General features: G+C 40.5%; 2 protein-coding genes and 1 long non-coding RNA gene across 5 annotated transcripts in view; 2 read left to right on the plus strand and 1 right to left on the minus strand.

Annotated features, from left to right (window-relative positions):
- The window catches only part of LOC116959534, a 26,591-nt gene extending 24,502 nt beyond the window's left edge, over window positions 1–2,089 (plus strand). Inside the window, exon 3 of the long non-coding RNA XR_004405912.2 lies at window positions 907–2,089. This is a non-coding gene — a long non-coding RNA (uncharacterized LOC116959534). The remainder of the gene's footprint in view (window positions 1–906) is intronic.
- The window catches only part of BST1 (bone marrow stromal cell antigen 1), a 19,435-nt gene extending 10,606 nt beyond the window's left edge, over window positions 1–8,829 (minus strand). For all 3 annotated transcript variants that reach the window (XM_009967053.3, XM_032984377.2, XM_032984379.2), the window contains exons 1-5: window positions 8,452–8,829; window positions 4,587–4,716; window positions 3,345–3,480; window positions 2,782–2,864; window positions 2,096–2,172 (exon numbers count right to left, since the gene is read on the minus strand). In XM_009967053.3, coding sequence (XP_009965355.2) covers window positions 2,096–2,172; window positions 2,782–2,864; window positions 3,345–3,480; window positions 4,587–4,716; window positions 8,452–8,621 — 596 coding nt within the window. In that variant the 5' untranslated portion in view covers window positions 8,622–8,829. The remainder of the gene's footprint in view (window positions 1–2,095; window positions 2,173–2,781; window positions 2,865–3,344; window positions 3,481–4,586; window positions 4,717–8,451) is intronic.
- A 3,871-nt stretch (window positions 8,830–12,700) lies between these two features.
- FBXL5 (F-box and leucine rich repeat protein 5) overlaps window positions 12,701–20,870 on the plus strand; it is a 36,911-nt gene continuing 28,741 nt past the window's right edge. Inside the window, exon 1 of the mRNA XM_032984411.2 lies at window positions 12,701–12,855. Within this exon, the coding sequence (XP_032840302.2) occupies window positions 12,772–12,855 (84 nt within the window). The 5' untranslated portion in view covers window positions 12,701–12,771. The remainder of the gene's footprint in view (window positions 12,856–20,870) is intronic.

Genomic DNA, 20,870 nt, shown 5'->3' on the forward strand with positions numbered 1-20,870 from the left:
TTTTGTGTCTCTTAGCCACTTTAAATTCTCTGAGACCCCCTAGACTAGAAGGGATAGTTTGTTGTCATCTCCTGGATGAGACCAGCACTGGCAGCATGACCATTGCTCTGTCCTCCTCATGGTTGCAGGAGAACTACTGGTGCTCTGGCATGGAAGCCCAAGACGTGGTGGTTGTCAGTGTCTGTTGGCAGCCAGCTGAGACCTGTTCATGAAGTTAGAAAGTTAATTTAAACTTCTGGAGAAGTGAAAACTGAAGGGGTGGATAGCAACAGTCGCCCTCTGTGTCAAGTCTGGTACGGCTGTGGCTAACCAGAGAGCAATAGCAGCAACAGCAGGTTTGTCTGTCTGTCAAGGTGTCCAAAACTATCTTAAACACATAGTGAAAATATAACCAAAAATAAAGGTTCCATTTATTTTTAACTCATTTGCTCATTCATGCATATGTTATTGCCAGAAAAAAATGAAGCTTCCTCCAAAATATAAAGGAATCTTTAACTAGAGGAGTCAGAAACTGTTGAGAAATAGTGTACAACTGACTTGAAACCATGTTTTGAACCAACTAATAATATTAAATAAGGCTGCCAACTACATTCATACTGTGTGAATGAGGAAAGTTATTTTGCAGTAAAGTGAGAAATGCATCTTAACTGAAATGATAACAGGTGACTTAATGATGATTTAAGCGTACAAACTACAATGCAAGATAAAACTTTGGAAGTGGATTTGAAATGCCTGAAAACAAACCAGACTGATGTTTAGGAAGACAGGTAGATCTTTCACCTTCTGCCATTAATTATCAAACTCCAGGTCTCTTTGAAACATCTCTTAAATTCAGTCATAAATGGATCAGAAGATACACAGCAAAGAAAACGTATGTAGTAACTGCCTTTGTTTTTTTCTTGGCAGACTGTGTTCCAGTGGTGGAGATTTCACTGGTCATGATGCCTCCACACAAGCAACCCAGGGAACTGGTGGAATTAATTTATGTGTAAGAGGATTCTGAAATAAGGAATCTAGAAATTAACAGAAATAAGGAATCTGTTTCTGAAATAAGGAATCTATACTGGATTTTGGGCATTGACCTGCTGCCAGTTACCATCATCTGCAGAAGACCTGATCCCAGCTGACCACCTGACCAACCCAAGGAGACCATATAAGTCTTCTTGATTAGCTGAAAGCTGTGTGCAGGGGTGGACCTTTTGGGAATGGAGGCAAGTAGGTGGTAGGTGTTTTGGAACAGATGGTTCTTGTTTCTCTCCTATCTGGAGATAAAACTGACTTTTCAGTGACAATTTTTAGTCCTCAGTGAGCATGCAGAAAGAGGATTTGTTCTGTGTGTTTTTAAAAGATGTTTTTTTGATCTGCCTTGGACAGGACAGTTGAAAGATGTATTTTTCATCAAAGGTAGGCAGTCACTACAGCCACATTTTCAGTAGAAGTTCTTTAGTGTCTACTTTTTCAATAAATTTAAAATAGAAGCTTAGATGAACTTCTGCATAGTGGTACACTTGTAAATCAGGGAAAATACATCTGTCTTTAACATGTAAGGGAATAAGGAGAAGAGGAAGCTAATCCTTACTGTTACTCTCCTTAACGAGTTTTTTTGCTTTCTTAAACCGTGATGATCTCAAACTACCTTCTCTCTAGGCCATGGAGAAATACCAGGACAAAGCACTTTCCTTATAGAACTTATCAACTTTGCTCCTAGGCCTGACAGAGGCTACACTTCTTTTAAGGATGGCCTCTCCTTGGAGATGTCCCTGAACAGAAATTCTGTAACACTCATCTCTGACATACATATTTTGCCATAGTATGTTGGCTGACTTGAAGGCTCCTTTCAAAGAGCATTCATCCTGTGTGCCACAGCAGTTTGTAAAATACAGGAGTCAAAAGGAGTTTCCATCCATTTCATGTTAATTCCTACAGCTGGGGGCAATTAATAGTTGTCCCCACAACACAGCAGACTTTGATGCAACAGGCTTTCAGCTATACTTCTCGTGTTTTGTGTAGCTTTAGACCCAAAGGACTGGTTGACCTTTTTTTTTTTTTTTGCAGGCATCAGACCTTGTACACATAAATAAGTCAGTTTTCTTACCCTGGGGCTGGATAAGCTCCTCCGACTGCAGAACCATTCAACAAGACATGTATCACCCCAGAACTGTGCTGTGCATACTGCAATACATAACAATTTTTTTTTTCAGAACTCATCTTACAGATTTGTCATATGGTTTGTTATTGTATCACAAGCAACAATGACCAAGAAAATAATTTTAGCAAGAAGCATATCAGAATTGTGAAAATAATACCAAACTAGCACCCTAGCAGGTCACTGCAGTAGAAGGACAAGAACTAAATAGCCAGTGCATTAATTCAATGCATTTTCCTAAACTATTTTCTCACACCTATAAATAGTTTCTTCAGCATAGGAAGAAAGTATTTTGGCACTCTCTGTTGGGTTTGATCTGTGAATAAAAGGCTTCCACTAAGGCTGTCAAATGTCTCTTAGGACCTGCAGACAACTAGTGTGTTTATTGTGTTTAGTATATGCTTAATATATATATTAACAAAGCTAACACAGAATTTTAATACATTATCTAGCTAAGGTGAAAGTTAGGTTCTTCTTGCTAAAACACTGTACCCAGTCTAAACCAGTGTATTTGTATCAGAGGTAATAATCTAGCATGGTTACAGACTTAAATCTGTTTTGATCTGGCAGTGTTTTCCAGAACCACCCAGGACACACTCACTAATGTACAAAGTCAGCACTAATGCACTATTTACAGTGATTGAGGCCATCCTCCAGAAAGATTCCACTGCATTGTTCTCACATTCTTCCGTGGTAGGGCAGGATTCATAGTCCAGTTCTGTAGGAAAGCATGTGATTTTTGCTATTAGAGACATAATGACTGTATAAAGTAACCTTAGAAAGCAATTAAGTAATTTGCACATTACTCACTGAACATACAAGATGGTCAGACATAACACTGAAAGCAGACAGATGTATTTTCTTCTATCATTTTCTATCTTTTGCAGTTTACACACAATGACATTTTGTGGCTTCAATCACTTGGCTGAAATGGCTCTAACTCTATACCTGGGATGCAGAGTTCCATGTTCAGAGGACTGAGAAGGAGGTTTATCTTCTGTACAGCACTGTTTAGATTTCACTGTGTGATCTCCTGACTGAAATGTTAAGTGTTCATACAAAACAGGAGAGAATGAGGCAGTGAAGCTATCCCTGATTTTTTATAGGGTAAGAGCAAAATAAGCTCCTCTGGTACACAGCAGTCAGTCTCCACTATGGTTTTATAGACAGATGTTTAATATAGCACTCATTGTCTTACCATTGCTGTTTGCCTGCCCACACCAGTTTAGAAAATCTCCAACGAAGCCAAAGAGAGTATCACCCAGAGCCAGGTAGCGACGACCTCTGCCAGCAAAGCTATTGGCTAGCAGCTGATTATTTTCCCAGAAGAGAGACTATATAAGAAAAAAAAAAAAAAAATTGAGAAGAAATGAACCATCACTTGGGTGTGGACACAATGAGATTATGGGGTGTTGAAAACAGTTTAAAACATGTTTTGGTATTTCTTTCAAAATCAAGCTAATAATCAGAACTGTTAGCTATCTCTTTAGAGGAATAAAGTGGTTTTTTTTTTTTTTACAGTGGTGCAAATTCTGATCACTAGAGGCTTGAGGGGCATTCATACTGTGATGGGAATGGATATGGATCTATATTAAATATTGTTAGGCCTAGTTTTGCCTTCCTCAGTGGATGGATTTTGGAAAAGGGAGAAAAAAAGGAAGACAGATATTTATAAGCCGGATATATCTTACCAGAGTTCCTTCACACTGCTGTGTTGGCTTATGGTGTGAAAAAATCATACATCCAGCTGTTATTTCTGTGTTTGCAGAACTCTTTCATGAATTAATACATGTTGACAGGAGTATTTGTTGGTTTAGATTGCATCATTTAGAGATAAGGATTAATTGTGCTAGAGGAAAAACTGCTTTAAATAACAACCTTTTAGAGAAGGCCAAAGCACACGTTCTGATGGGATACAATGGCACAAAGAGCTGTGGTTTTTGCACTTTCACAGTTCTCTGCAATTGCCAACACGTCAAACGTTTACTGTTTTCTAGCATATAACGGCGTCCTATCTCATTTCTGCTTATCCTTGTTTAACATGTCAATGTTTAACATGTCATTGCCCTGAGACTTGGCTGTGAGGAGTGGAAGCAAAAGATGATAGCAGGTACAGTCTCTGCAGGCAGAGCACCCACCTTGAGGAAAAGTAAAGTGGAAGTTCAGGGACTATGACAGAGCTCCTGGCACAGCAGGAAAAATGGGGGATCTTTGTAGTATGAAAATAGAGAAGTTGTTGAGAAGTTAACCCATTAAATGAATGCAGCCAAACACATTGCAAAATGCCAGCAAACCTGAGCCTAGTTTGTAGATTCTAGACAGAACAAAAATAACGAATCATGAGTCAGCTGAAAAATGACTCTTGGTCATTTTTTTAACTGTGTCACGGAAAATCTGCCAGATGTCACAGGACTCTTCATATAACATTAATAATCATTACCTTGTTAGGTGGAATTGTGTGCAATGACAGGTTGATGAATAATTCATAGTCCTTAGGTAGAATGCTGCAAGGATCCTTGTTAATAAATGCATTTTTAAATGCTTCCCATATCTCTGAACAATTCTTCTCACTGTAATCATTGAAACAAACAAATAGCAGAATTGGGTTTTCAAAGCAGAGCAAGAAAGTAATTTGTTTCCAACTTCTTCGAATTCCCAAATTAAAACCCCTACAAGGTTAAGAGAACACTAAAATCAGGGTGGTAGAAAACCTGCAACCCAGGAAAAGCATATAGATCTTGTCTTTTCCTGACTCTTAACAGCAGCAGATTAGGAAGAAGTAGCAATGAAAGTACTGGGATTTACAGTGTGGAATTAAAAATACAGTGATTCAACTAAAGTGTTAGTACAGTATACACAGTGAGCTTGCTATCCAGCACTGTAGAAATACTAAAGAAAACAGTCATCTTTCAAATTTTCCAGATTCAAAAAGCCATTTCAGTTGCATAGCTAAATGTGCAAGGCTACTGGAATGCAAAATTACTCTTAAAATGACAGATTCAAATGCAGGAGGAATTACTAAAAAGTTTTTATGGTAGAATAATGGTTTTGACAAAGCGATGCCTTCTGTCTATATAGGCCCTAGGATTATGCAGCTTTACCTTGCTGAAATGAGTACAGTGACTGTGTGGGACACATACTGTCATTGTGCAGTAGCTACAAGTATACTGTTGGGATTCAACATTTAAACTGCTCATGATGGGAGGCCTGAAATAAGATGCTAGGCTGTGCATTTCAACAATTCTCTTCTGCCAGCTCTGCCTTGGGAACAATAATCTTCCGTGGAAGCCCAGGCCATCTAGGGACAGAAGTGTTTTATCTCTCTGGATTTTCAGGATCTCATCTGTCACAGTTTTGAGCCTGCCTGGAGTAAGTAAAAAGGGAATTGCTACTTTCACCACTTTCCCACAGTACCTTCCCCACATATACTGTGACAACGTCTATGCCTAAAACACTCCGCAGAACAGAATAATGTATTTTATGTGCATACAGCATTCCTAATGCAAACAGCTGCAATTGCAAAGCTGCAGCTTGAACAACAGCAGTCCCTGTAAGTAAACCACAAATTGCCATTATAGTGTTTTGCTCATTTAATGTCATCCATAGACAATGCAGTTTCTGCTGGTGCTTCTCCTTGTGAGATTCTTTAAGGAGCTGCTTGGCAATGATGAATGTCACAGATACTTTAAAGTTAAGGGACCCTTTGTGGATGAGCTATGCAGCTCCCATGCAGGAAACAGACCACAGATTCTGTTACAGTAATCTCTGGTCATGCTTCCAACAATTATATAAAAAACCCCAATGTATTGTAAGCAAATATGGGATCTTGATCTGAAAATCTTCAGTGATGCAATATGACCCTTGATCAGCAGTTCCGATGTTTAAATAGCCTTAATAAAAGGACTTGCACCCTACTTATGATTTCAAGCTATTAAACTTATGCTTCTTACAACTGTATATACCTATGTCTCATTCTGCTAAAGAGCTGTCTACTGTAAGTGCTCACTTATTCATGCTAGTACTTGTAAATTACGATCAACTGAACTCTTAACATCTTTCTTGACAGTTGAATGCAGCAGTAATTTTCTGGTTAATTCACTTACTACATTATTTTTCTTCATGTTTTCTCTTCCATGTTTGAACAGCTTGTAAATCAAAGATTATTCTGCTTTGTTACTCAAAATTTCTTAGCTGGCGAAAATACTTTTTGAAACTACAGGGTGGGGAATCTTAACAGACATTTGTAAGTCATACTAGATTTATTTCATATTAGACAATTAAAAAAATGTGTTTTCAGAACTTCCATTATATACTACCAATAAAGAAATATGGGGGAAATGCACTATGGCAACATCTGTGTTACACAGCATACTCCTACTAGAAAATTTCAAATATTATTTTCATTCAAATCTCTCACTTCTATGTTATCATAACATTTTGTAAAACGCCTCTTTTAACTGCCATTTTGCACGTCCTGTTTTAATGTAAAGGAAAGTTTTTCTTATGTTTCTGTAAATACCTTTATGTTTTAACTATGTTGCAGACATGGTTTGCTAGCTTTTTTTCTGTTAGCAAAGTATTTTAAAAAAATTATTCTATTTGAATATAAATTCAGAGGCAAAACCTATCCATATGGCTGTGCTTCTGTAAAAGGTAGCCTGGGGGCAGTTAAGAAACAGACAATGAACAGAAAGGGTTATAAATAATTAGAATATCTGTTTTGCACCTGTGCAGTATGAAATTTCCATTTTGTTTAGATTACAGTATTTGCTTATAGACCTAAGGGAAAGAGAAAAAAAATACATAGTATGAAATTAATTGTGCAGCTTGTCTTTTTATAATGCCATTTTGGGCCTTAATTCAGGAAAGCAGTCCTAATGTCCAGCCTGGCTTTATGCTCTTCTGAGTAAGAATAGTTTGATGAATGGGTTCAGACTTTTCAATTTTAAAATTATATTGTGAAAATGTCACAGGAATTAAGTAGACCACAGAACTGTGATAAATGTGATATAGACATACTTTCAAAAATACTGTATTTACATTCCTAAAAGCGCAAATCAGCTAACGATAAAGTTAACATTACCACAATAACAATCCTTTATGTTGCTCATTTTAGTGTATTCTGTATTATTAGTCATGTCCTGCTTCAAATATAAATGAAGTGATAGCTGTTAACTCCAGCAGGAACTCTACCTATCTAGAGCCTACTGCAAGACCAGACTTCATTTACCTACGCAACAGTTAACCGACTTAAATTTTTGTTGTCTGTATTATGTATTATATTGTAGGTGTGTAGAAATCTATAGTTAAAGCTTACTGGCACTTTCTGCTGTGACATGTTTATAAATTTGCCAAACTTGAATTGTTCAGCTGAGATTTTAGTAGTGTGTTAATGGCATTAGGATGATTTTTTTCTTTCCTGGGGAACTTGAACTAAAATGCTTCTGATAAGTTAAGAATGTTATTAGAAAGAAACATGTTTTGCCTTTATTAAAAGCCACAAACCTGTTTTCAGTCCTGTATCTTCTGCTTCGCAACAGGAACTGAAAACGGGAGGTTGTGGGAAGGAGGTGATATTTGCTGGTATTATGCAACATAATCTCACCCTGTTTATGATTCAATGCTGCAGGAACCCAGCCAGGCCCCCTCTACAAATACCTCTTTAAACTACCAAGAAAAGTTTTAGTGGCTGAATAAAGGACTAAACTCCAGGAGACTGTCTTTAGTTTTTTCATTTTTACTGAAGCCTGAACAACATAAGGAAGACAGAAAAAGTGGCCGTTTTAGCAAAGTGTGTGACTTAATTCCAGTTCTGTGTAATTAACACAGACAATGAAAACTCATGGGCAATCATACTTCAGCAGTTGATTACTACTTGATTTTTCAGGTAGATGAGCTAACCAGTCTCTTTCAGTACCACAGGATAGCTATAAAGTGTGGTTCTTTCCTTCTTAGATGTCCTGACATACAAGGCACGCAAAGTAAAGCTGGTCTTCCCAGGAGCACTGTCAGATTTGGTACTGTAGAAATACCATCCCCACCATTTCTGTGCGGTGTTCTCCTTACGGAACACTGTGACACTAGGAGGGGAGAAATGTGAAATAAAAACACTGAAGGATTAAAAATCTTGCCTTAATTACACTATTTTTATTAATATGAGACCTGTCAAGGTTCAATTTTTGTTTCCACACAGCATGTTGGTTTCAATAGGCTCAATTTTGTGGCTAGGAGCAAAACATCAGGCTTCTGATTAATAACCATTTTGTACAGAACAAAAAAATAATCCAGAAACAAACAAAACTTACCCAACAGCAGGATTCACAACTCTAATATAGTCATAGCATCTTCCAGTAACAATGTTTTCCAAGTTTAGTGTTGTACCTTCACCATTCCATCTCCTTCCCTGCACTTCTAATAAGCTGTTCATAAATAGAACAGAGACAAGTATGAGAGAAAAAGAAAGGCTCTTCATCATGAATTCTTGACAACCCAAGTTTTTTTTAAAAAAAAAGGAAAAAAAAAAAAAAGAGCTAAAGGATACAATTTAAAGGGAACCTGGAGGCTTAACTAATATTTTCAATACTGGCTATAGCTCTGTACACAAGACGAAGTTAGACGGAAATCTGAACCTTTCTGGAGACTGTAATCTAACTGTTTCCTGGAACGATTGCAGCACAGGGATACATCACTTCCTCATGCCTAACTGTTCCCCACTTCAGAAAAATTAGACTTTTATGGTCATGATATTGCCACCTGGTGATAACTCTGAAGAATTACAATATAACTCAGTAAAGGGAGAGAAAAAGCCCTTACCACTTCAGTACTTGTGATGCCTTAGGTTTGCTTAATATCCATTGCCTTGCTACCTCTTCCTAAAACATCACAAATGCTTGCAAGCAACATGTTTTAAACCAGTTTATTTTCATTTTAAAAGGGCTGTACTTTTTACACATATTTCTTTAATGACTGAAAAGTGCTGAAATATATATCAAGGATGAAAAAAAATTGAAATATGTGATAAAGCAATGATCGCATTAATACCCAAATTTTCAGGTGATCTCATATCCCACATAGGGGTAACACTGGTCTGCTCTTTTTCTACCTCTCCCCTGGCTACTGACAGTAACATTTTGGTATGATGATACGTGTTTTAAACTCTTCTTCATGAACAAAACCACCTTGAAGGCAGGAATCAGTCATAATGAGAACCAAAACATTTAAGATGTACTTCCTGTGCACTGAAGAAATCTTTTTAACTTCTGTTTACTCTTATTGTCCCTCCAGCTTCTTTTCCCTAAGTACTTTGTTAGATCATCAAATGGCATCAATTAATCTAATATCCAGTGTAAATATTCTGTGGTATACACTGCTGCAAATACAACCACGCTACTCTTTTCCCTTTTTTCAACCTTAAGAGTGATTTGTCTATGGACTCACACTTCTGAGGAACACACTGTTTCTGTTAAACAGTCTCCATGTTTCAGTGAATATATACATCTTTATATAGTGTCATGCTCACTTGATGCACTGGTACTCAGCTGATGGATTTTGCTGAAGGAAAAATCTTGCTAATCAAGTAAATTGGTGCGGATGGATTTCTCTTGTAAATGTGATAGAAAGATAACCAGTTGGTTTGTTAACTGCAGCAGTCTTCAGGAAAGTCAGATCTACCCAGAAATGAATGTGCAGTGTTGTGCTTGATATGGCAGAGACACAGCAAATGCTGTACTTCTGTTACTTTTCTGATGGATTTTCTTCCTATTTCTCTCCCTAACCTGTCTGAAACATGGCCATATTGATAGGGCATCAGCGTGTTAGTCAGATGGTTTCAAGTCACTGCTTTGGGTTCAGGATTAGAGAGTGTAATAATCCATGGAAGACAATGATTATTCTTTTTTATTATTATCAACTTTGTTGCAACCAAGTTTTGCTCAGTAATTTCAAGGCTAACAGAAACCAGAGGTATCACTGATGTGATCTTCTATATAGAACAGGGCAGAAATTGTCACCGAATTTTGCATCAAGACCCAATCTTCTGCTTAAAATATATAGTATAAGGCTAAAAGACATAAAGATGGATACTGAGTTTTGGAATGGCTTTTCCTGAAAGATGCACCAGGTTAGGAATCATCAACTTTGGAAAGAAGATGTGAGTGCTGCTCAGTTGTGTTCTCCAGAAAAGAGACAACCTCTCATAACATCCCAGAGGGGATGGAAATGAGTCCAACAACTGCTGGGATCCCCACCTCCATCCCCTATTGAGCTCTCTCGCCTCACTGGCCACTTCTAGAAACACAACATCGGGCCAGACAGGCCTCTGATCTGACTCAGCACAGCCATTTTTAATTTATGTTCTTAGTTTTGATTTAAATACTTCACATGATGACTAAATTAACACACCTCCAGGGAAATTGTTCTAATGGTTTGAGAGCCTTTAGAGTCAAACCTTATCTCTGGCCTGAACTTGTCTACTTTTCGTTTCCAGTCATTGGATCTCATGATGTCTTCTTCTGTTACAATAATGAGGAATGTACCCTCAGAAATCTCTGTGTAAATTCAGTAGAAAATGACCAGTCCTCCCCTTAAACTTGTCCATGAAACATTCAATATTTTAATCCCATTATCAGGCACTCTGTCTTGTAGTATTGTACTTCACTGCCACGAACTGGCTGTCCATCTTGCCTCCCAAGCTCTGGCAATTCATGCTGGATGCACATCACTGTCCCTTGCTCTCTGCCCCTCTTTCCTAGAAGAGGTCATTGCTCATGAAGCAGAGTCAGCAAAATTGGCAGCATATCTGCTCTGGAGATATTCTAGTTCACAAACTGAGTATTAACTAACCATGAAATTTGGCATACGTTTATATTCTGAAGGCCTGGAAAGTGAAGAACTGACATGTTCTCTCTTGTTATTTGTACCAGATGGGAGTGGTAACTTCCAGCAGAATGAAGGTGTAACGGGTGGGAACATTAATCCTCTAATATTATTCAGGCATGAATTGTTGGCAGAATAACCCCAATTCTGTATGACTTCATGCTTTAGGCGGCGAAATATGACCTTGGAACTGATCATATTAACAAGCTTCTCTTTAAGCAATGAACTTCACCAAACATTGTTTCTTGAGGGTTTGCATCTTTGGTGCACAATTCTACCTGCAGCAGTAACCCAAGGTTTCACCTTCTCCCTTGTATGCTATGATACACTCTGTGCAAGAAATGCACAACCCCAAAGCCAGGGTTGTGCTTACCAGCCAAGCAGTAAATGCAACCATGTGCTGCCTGGCCAGCTGCTGAGCACCCATGCTTTACCTTCCTCTTCCTTATCTCATGTGTAACTGCTTTTCCCCCCCATGGTTGTATGAATTTAACCTTTCAAGATTCATATGTATTTGCAAATATGATTAAGTGGGCCAGCATGTTCAAAAGTCCTTGGAGGTGGAAAGGATGAATGGAAAAGGAAACACCCAATACTGCAATTGCTTAAGCCTCATTTCCTTAGATAAAGAGATAAAAATATTGTGCACAGTGTGATCTAAATAACCCTCATAATGTGATCTCTCCTTCAATTCATTATCTACTACTTTTCCCAGCAGTGATTTCACATATGCAAGCATCAGTATGTTGAGGAATACCGGACTAAAAACATGTGCCTTTGCTCACCGTATTTCAATCTGTTTAATTGCTTACATTGATCAACTAGCTAGCTTTTAATCTGTTTAATATCTGCAGCATGGATTTTGTACAGTAATAGTTTTCAGTCAGAAGGGCCTGCTGCATTTATTGTATGTTTAACAATACATTTTTGGGACATTTATTACACAATGACATGATAGCTGAGTTTTACTACAGATTGCTGCATTGGCTGACAGTTACACCTTTTGCCAAATCGATTGTGTAATCCAAATTCTGCTCAGCGTCCCTACTGTTTTTGAGATGTTGCACGGGCATGAGTATCAAAGGCTGGTGCTCCTGCTCCTTTAATCTTGGATGTTAAACAAAGGCAGCATTTAACTCTGCTTATTTGGCACAAACGCTGCAAGAAGTTGGGGGGACATTGCCCACTGCAGCCCACTTTGGGACACATCATACGCCTTCCCTCACAAACACCAGTTCATTTACAGATGCCCTCTTTATTCCTCAAGCACTGTCCCCTCCTCATCGTACTGTGGGTGAAGCGAGTTTTCCCGACTTCACGTAAACAACACAGCCTCGAATTCCTGCCGATTCAATCAAAGGCATAAAAACCGCTGTGGGCCGGGAGACCCCACTACCGCGGGAGAGCGGCCATGCCCCGACGGCAGCCCGCCCGCAGTTCCTGCCAGCCTCCTCCCCCCCGCCGCGTTTTGCCGGCCTGGCCCCTGGCCGCCGCCCTGCCGCGCACAACAGCGGAGCGGCCGAGCCGGCCGCCATCCCACCCGGCTGAGGGGCCGCCCTCCGCCCCCCGGCGGGCAGGGGCGGGGCGAGCGGCGCATGCGCGCGGCGGCCTCTCGGGCGGCGGCGTTGGCGGGGTGAGCCGCGGTCACGTGGCGCCGGGGGGGCCGGCGGGGGCTCTCTCCGCGCCGCGCCGCGCATGCGCGGGGGCGGCAGTTACCGCCGCCGTTAGCGCCGGGGCTCTATGGGGAGAACATGGCTCCTTTCCCCGAGGAGGTGGATGTCTTCTCGGCTCCGCACTGGCGGATGAAGCAGCTCGTGGGGCTCTACTGCGACAAGGTAGCGGATGGCGGGCGGCCTCTGCCCCGCTTCTCTGAGGCAGGAGGGAGGATTTCGGGAGTGCGCAGCTGTCAGCGCCTCCTCGCCCCGGCCCCCGGCGGCAACTTCTCACCGCTGCCGCGGGGCTGCCGGGCGCTCCGGCCCTTCCCGCCGCGGGGCTGGTGGAGCCGCCTTGCCGGCCGCGTCCCGCTTGGCCCCTTCCGAGCCGGGCCGGGCCAGGCCGGGGCTGCGCTCCCTCCCCCTGCCCCGGCGGCTCCGCCGGGCCGCGGGCCGGGGCGTCCCGCTCCCTCGGCTTGGGGGAGCGGCGGGGCCCACGCCTTTCGCCGCCTTCCCTCGGGCCGCGCCGCGGGGAAGCGGGGAGCCGCCGCTCACCCCCACTCGCCGGGGCTGGGGAGTGGGCGCTGGAGCCGGCCGCGGCGGAGCTGCCACTCCCGTTACGGCGTGGGGCTGCGGGTGGGAGCCCGGGGGGCGGGGGGCAGGCAGGCCCGTCCGTCCCTTTTTGTTAATTAACCGGTGCGAGGCAAGATACCGGTGCTGCGCATCGGGCTCGCTAACAGTCTTCAAGTGCCTGTTTGCGTTTTTATGCGCAGTGTTTAATTGGTGAGTCGCTTGAAGACACCCTAGGTAGGTTTTAAAATTTTAAATATATGTAACTTTACTCGTGGACAAAAGTAATTTTTGTTCTTGCGTCAGGGCAGTGAGTAATCAAGGCTGATGTGTCACCTGAAAGCCAAACTTTGTTGCAGGAAGCTCGGTGGAATGGAAGGGTTTCAGGCAAATACTTCAAAAGCCAGCACTCGTATTGAAAGAAGTCGTGCCTCCCATCTCTGGGCATAAATGGCTGTTTGGAGAACCAGATTGGCTAACACACATTTAAAAGGAGGGTGAAGCTACATGAGAGACAGTATAGTAGCTTACTGCAGCCAACAGGATGGGGGAGTTCTAGCTTCCTTCCCCTGTTTTCCACATGCCACCTTGTACTGTTCTGGGGCTCACCAGATCTCTTTGTGTAAGCCTGTTGAATTTGCTAATTAGGTAAAGAAATTTGAGTTGTCTTCTGCTAGGTTAGCTAACTGAATAGAGGGTCGGGGGGGGGGGGGGTGTGGAGAAGGTGACACCTTGTATAATTTCACTTTACCTCTTATCTGTGAGTGCATTTGTAGTTAACTTTAATCTGTGGCAGCATGAAAACTTGTGATATCTTAACAGAGTGGGTTTTAAACAAAGGGAGGCAAACACCTGGGACTCTTCCCCCACCCTACCCCAGCAGAAGTATTAGCATATTCTTGACAGCAGCCAAACAGGTTTTGTTTGAACCTTCAGATACTGTAGTTATTTGGGTTTTGTTCCTAGAGAGGCATTTCTGACACTTTTATTGAGTCTCCCATAAAGTTTTTATCAAACTTACCATGATAAAACTGTCTGTGCAGGAGTGATTGGTTTTCCTAAATACTGGTAAATTTTATTAAAACTATCCAGTTTGCAATGAACATAATTTCTCATTTTCCATTTTTTTTTTTTTATACAGGAGTTTGCTTGTTTCCTTTTTCTTTTGAAGAAGTGTAAGCATGATGAATGATGCTGTTTTAAAAAGTATTCAATCATGCATCCTTTAGCCCTGTTTCAGAACTTGGAGACTGTGCCTGGCCTATGACCTTTGTATTAGAGTAATGCTAGCTTTGCATCAGAAAAAACTGAACCGTGTTTGACTTTCCTTGGTGTGTGCGATTGAGATGCTGTAATTAGATAAGACTTTAGTTCTGCTTACATGGCAATTAAAATCTGTAAAGCCATGCTCTTTATAAATTTAGTTAGTCCTTGAGGGGTCTTTAATTTTGTGAATTACATATTACCTGCTGTTCCTCATGGTCCCTGTTTGCTGTAATATTGTCGCTGTCTGTTAGCAGCTGAATTTAGTAAATTCCACCAAATGTTAGTGGGGGTGAAATGGGTGCATCTGTGCTTTGCTTTTCAGGGAAACAACTGTAATGTTACTGATGGGTAAAGTATGTAGGTACTTAAATAATCCTTTAGGAGAGAGACACATGGTTACAGGACTTGATATGAGATAGAACAGTGAATCAGACATTTAAGGTGTTTGGTGCATTAGGAAAGTTATCCTGTTTCTTTTTTAATTGTTGCTAGCAGAGATCTCACCTTGTGTTTGCTACATTCTTAAATGGTATTTTTACGTGTGTTGTTCACAGTGCCCTGCACTTGGATAATAAGAATAACTAAGATTTTGTTTTGTAAGGAAACCCACAGAGTTATCAAATCTGTCACCTACTCTCATAAATAGATTAAATCCTCAGAGGATGTACCTTCCTGTAGGTAGTAGAGTGCTACAACAGACAGTTTGGTTAAAATGCGTTTCCTAATGCCTGATGTCATCTTTGCTACAAACAGAGCAAGTTCTGTTTTCCTATCTCTAGTGAACTGTTGTTTTTAGAAAGATCTTGTGCTGATTTGCAAATCATATCTGTGTCCCCCATCTTCGTTACTGGTTTTCTGGCCTAAGCAAACTGATTGCTTCTATTTTGCCACATGGGTCACACTTTCTGTAGCTAAGTGTACTTGTTGCTTTTGTCAGGACTAAGCTGCCATTCTGTAACGGTTTAAGCTATGTGACTGCTGCTATTAAGACTGTGTGCCTTTCTTGCTCCCGTCAGCACTCGAAGTGACTCACAAAGGCTCTAAGCTGGCAGAAAATACTATTTTTCTGAAGCGGGGTAGTTTCTCTGCTGATGTAGTGCTGCCAGCAAGCACTGGTCAGATGAGTACTGAAGCTAATGCAAAGCAGAGGGTGGGACTGTGACAGCCAGCAACTAGATTGGCTTAAGCTACTGTAAAACCTCAGCCTAATTATGTCTATATGTTTTCATGAAATCTCATGTGCAAAACAGGACATGGCTGGTGTTGAGTAGAGCAGATGTGTTTCGGATGTGTTATTCTGCAATCTCTCTTTTTTTTTTAAGCATCAGCATACTTACTTTGTGCTTCTCTATAATTCCATTCTTCTCTGAGGACTGATACTCAAATTTCCTTCTGTATTTGTCATTAGACTTCTATCCTGTATGTAGAAGCATGCCCTTGTCCAAGTCAGTGTGTCGATGTCCTGTAGAGACCATTTCTGTTGTTGCATTATGATCTTGTGCTTCCTACTCTCAAGAACGTGCCACTCGTGTATTACCAGCTTTCTTGCTTGGGGCTGGGGCTGGAAGTATTGTATCTGTCATAAGACAGCACTGATTTCAACTGGTCGTGTATTAAAAAATCCCATTGTGGTTTGACTGGAAACATTGGTAGCTACGGCTTGAGAGCACTATTTCCAAGTGCTTGGAGCTACCTACCCTGTGATTTCCTGTAGACTGTATTAGTTTGCTGTAGGGCAAAACAGTATAAAAAACCTCAGAGATATCATTATCTGTAGCATGTGTGTCTTCCTCTTAAGTAGCTTGGTTATCTTATCAAAAGGAAATCACGTTCTTTTTTTCTAAACAAATCTGTGCTGGCCAGTTGTTACATCATTAGCTTCAAAATCAGGGTTATTCAAGTAGCAGACTCTGGTCTAGATACACACTGCAATTAAATTTTGGCTAGGCTTTCCCCAAAGACAAGACACCTGGTATTGCTCTGTGGGATTTCAGACTTCTTGCTGTCTTGTGAAGTTACTGCATCCCAAGAATACGTTTCCAAATCTGTGTGTTATAGAATTCTGCAGCAAATTTGGGCTGCTTTAGGAAAAGGAATAGGAAAAATAGTCATGCTCTAAACACTGTAATGCAGTTACCGGTGGTGGTTGACTTGTTCTCATGCCTTTCTGTCTGCCTCTCAAAACTAGCATGAGACTTCATACTGTGACTGAGTGGATCTACCAACTAGCTGCTGCTGGAAGGGTTAATTGTTGATGATATCCTCTGTGCTTGTCTGGCCCCTTGATGAGCATCTAGTGCACTGAAGCAAAAGGTGATTCAATAAAACTGGCTCACTAAGAGGTCAAACAAGCTCCAGAACCAGGTTGACAGTATGGGAGGAGGGAACAGGACTAACCATTGCAGAAGTGAACCGCTGCTTTAATAGCTTGGCTTTATTGTGAAACCTTTGGGTGTTTGATCAAAACCATCTAAGGTCCTTCTTCTGTTTGCCTGACTTCAGTCTTCTGTGATCTCACCTTTCTACAGAAGATCTCTGCACTTACTTCTCATGATTCGGTAATTACTTTGGCTAGTTCTTCCAGGAAATTCAGATCAATTTTGTCATGTTCTGCTGACTTGAATGCTTTGAACTTGTATAAATATTTAACTAGTATTTTTCTAGCCTACACTTCGGACTTCTTGTTAAAAATTAATTGCCATAAATATTTTTCCTAATTAATTTCCTTACAGAGATTTGAGTGAAGACGACATTTAATTTTGCTGTTGTCATCTCGGCCTTTCCTGTTAAATAGTTGACTTAAAGTATCTCTCTTTTTCTTTTATCTAAGTCTATATAGACTTTTTTGATGTTTTTCTTGTCCTCTGTCCTCCTTGTTTGAAGTTTAAATGCTATTCTGTTCTACTTACCTGCAGTGCTAAATTCGTTATTTTCATAAGATTCTTGTGAAAACTTCCATATAGCTAATAAGTTCCTCTCTTTATTTCCTGATAATGGTTTATTTTGATAACTTGAATTTCTCTTTAACCTTTGTCTATTTCAGTAGCCTTCTATTATGCTTCAGTTGTTTCTCTTCCTTGCAAGCTTTCACCTCTGCTGAAGAGAATGAATTGTTTTCATGTGTTAAATTTGTGATGTTCTTACAATAAGGATATTACAGATGAACCGTTTTAGGCTTGAAAAATATTCTTGAATTAAGTTGAATCGATGTTGTATGGCATTGGGCAGAGAATTACATGACCACATTATGATTACACTTTCTGTGGCAGTAAGAGGGACTGAAATATGAAAAACTAGACAAATTACCAACATTCTGACTTTATTTTGAAGTCGAGTATTTTTTTTGCTTGATGCCCTTGAGAATAGAAAATGGTTGCTCCATGAAGGTAGGTCTTTGTTTCTAATCAACAGATGTTGGTAAAGCTTTTGGGCTACTTCTGAAATCCCTTTTCAGTATTTTGGTACGCTGCCATTCACTTTCCACTGCTGCTTCAAATATGTGTGTGTTGATTTAGAAACTGACAGTATTTGGTTATTACCAATTAATATTCTGTAGCATTGAGCACTTGCCTTCGCCTATGTTTAGAATCAATAAACAGCTACTTAGGATGCTTAGTATTAATAAGTCTGCAAATGATGGGCTACACTATCACTGCAGGAGGAAGATGGAAGGAAATTAAACCTTCTCATTAGCATCCATAGATAGGTGAGCAATTTGCTGTCCCTGCCTCTGAGTATTTAATCAGAGACTCCACGACTCATCTTTGCACCTTAGGTTCTGGATGCTGAATAGTTATGTAACTTCTTGCTATAACTATTGGGAAATGACAGCTTTGAATTAATTTTTTATGCAGAAGAATATTTTGAAGATGAATCTGGAAGTGACAATGTGTTTTAAATATCTACATTTTAAAGAAAGTGCATGTTAGTGAAGTTCCAGAGGAGGTCTGAAATGAGGGATAACAGTGAAAAAAAAAAAAAAAAAAACATTTGGTGTTTAAGTGAGGCTCTTTGGACCTACATAGTGGTTTCGGTCCTTTTCTCAGGACGCTTTTAGCTCTTGTTGACTCCTCAGACCTTCTCACCATTTCTTTTTTGTCTAGCAAAACACCTCTTTCTTTTTCTTACTTATTCTTCGCCCTTTTATTTCTCTTTTTTTGCCTTCTCAAGAAAAATCTGAGGGTATTTTCTTATGCCAGACACAGTAGCACAGGTTTTTTCCAAGTAATTGCTTAGCACCTATTTTTGCCCTCAAACTGTAGGAAGAAAGTTTTCTGTTCACCTTTCACGTGTTGCTCTGACCTTTTGTCCTCTCTTCCAGCCTGCTCTGGAGAGCAGTAATAACCCACCTTTGTTCTTCTCTGCTTTAAGCAACAACAATTTATTTTACTCTGTGGCACAAAAAAAGAAGCTTCTAAAAAGCTAGAGACTATAATTAGTATGTATTAGTGTTCATCCAGGTTTTATGCAGCTATCCTAGGATATGCTTTAACTGATTGAGTATAAGTTGTAATTTTTGAGACACTTGGCTTTTTATTTGTTTTTGCAGTTAGTGCCCAAGATGGATTAAGCTGGAGGTGTGAATTTTTCCAGTGCCCACCTTGCATTGTGTTAGGAAATTGCAGTGTGACTGATGCAGAGGGACAAAGGCATTTTTGCTATGTTTGTAGTTTGAGCGTTACTGCAGTGGGAGAGTGGAGGGGAGCCTTGAGGCTGCTGTTATTTTACTCTTGGGACTTTAGATGTCCTGACAGACAGCCAAGAGGCCAGGTCTTAGCAGGAACCTATGTCTATGAGGATATAAGATAGCATAGTAGTCATCTATGGCATCTAGAATGCATGTGAGAAATACTGTGACACAAGTACTTAAGTAATGGCATCATTGTGAGTATTCATCATGCTTTCATTTGAAGCCCATGTCTTTCAAATCCTTACTAGATTTTTCTTTAATGCTTTTTTGGGTTCATCTCTGCAGACCTGGTGGCAGTCTGTGACCCTTCATCCCTGGCAGACTTCTGGAAACCACATGGTGGATGGGTTTAGCTGGTTTTACGAGTGCTTCCTGAGCTGTGCTTCCTGCTGCTGTCCTCCAATCCCCACGGAGGCCTGACACTCATATCAGTTGCATCACTGAAAATCTCGGTGCAGTCAGTCCTATATCATTATTTATCTCTTTGTGAAAAGCCCCTTATGATTCAAAAAGTTATCTATGAGTGTTGATTAGACAAAATTGACTGTGTATGTAGTGCAACAGAGTGATATGAAAGACCCCAATATAAATGAAAATACAGTTGTTTGTTTCCACCTCCACTGTGCTCTTGGCATTTATCAGCTTGACCTTAGCCTTTCAAAATATAGAGAGTACAGGATTTTACCTGCCCTGTTCCCTGTGCTCTTTGAAAAACTAATTTTGTCTGCCTTAATCTTTGAGTTAATACAGTGTTTGTTGTTTGGGGTTTTGTTTTGGTTTGCTTTTCTTTTTGAAAGGCTATTTGAAGATTTTAGTTAAACTGCAAAACAACTGATGAGATTACATAGAGGACAGGATTATATTGAGGAGACAAACAGGCATTTGAAAGTTTTGGATTTCTTGTTGAGTTCTGCCAGATCCTGTCCTGCTTGCCTGCCATACTAATTGCTATTATTTTGGGTTGATCCACAGCCAAGAAAAGCACCCAGGATAGAAAACCTGTATTACTCCTCTGATTTAAGGCTTTATACATCCAAACAGCTGGAGCTTGAAATAGTTTAGCTAATTCTCTTACTGTTCACCTTGTATACCTCTGCAGAAAGATAAGCCAAGGAGCAGGTGACACTGAGAGGACAGTCATCCTTTTTTGCTAGGTTGTCTTGGCACTGTAGTTCTTTCTTAGGGACAGTATAAACTGAACTGTTGTGGATTCCCAAGTAAGACACTGCGTGTAACTGGATGTCCCTGCAAACTGTCTGTCAGACTAGTGCACCGACCAGGTGAAAAATGAACCCACTAAAAAGGCACAACTTCTTACTGGGTTGGTGCACTGAATGGGTTCATCTTGCAGCTGCATAATTGCTAGAGCGTATTCCAGGGAAGCAGGAGGAATGTACAGCTGGAAGCAGGGGCAGGGCTGCTGCTTCTGGGTGTTTCCTTCTCCATTCCCACCCCCTAATTTACAGCAGATTAAATATAACATGAAACCACATGCTCTTGGTGTTGACACAGGCACACCTTGTTGTGGTCTTTGTCCCTTCATTTTCTTGCTTATAAAATTGAGATACCTCTGCAGATTCCAAGTTCCTGTCCTCTGAATTTTAGTGGTATTGCATAACGCAAAGTGATAATGCCTAAAAATGTAAGAGTGAAAAGTTGTTGCTGACTTTGC

The sequence above is a fragment of the Tyto alba genome, unplaced genomic scaffold (genome assembly GCF_018691265.1).
Source record: "Tyto alba isolate M040663 unplaced genomic scaffold, T.alba_DEE_v4.0 Super-Scaffold_6, whole genome shotgun sequence".
Lineage (NCBI taxonomy): Eukaryota > Metazoa > Chordata > Aves > Strigiformes > Tytonidae > Tyto > Tyto alba.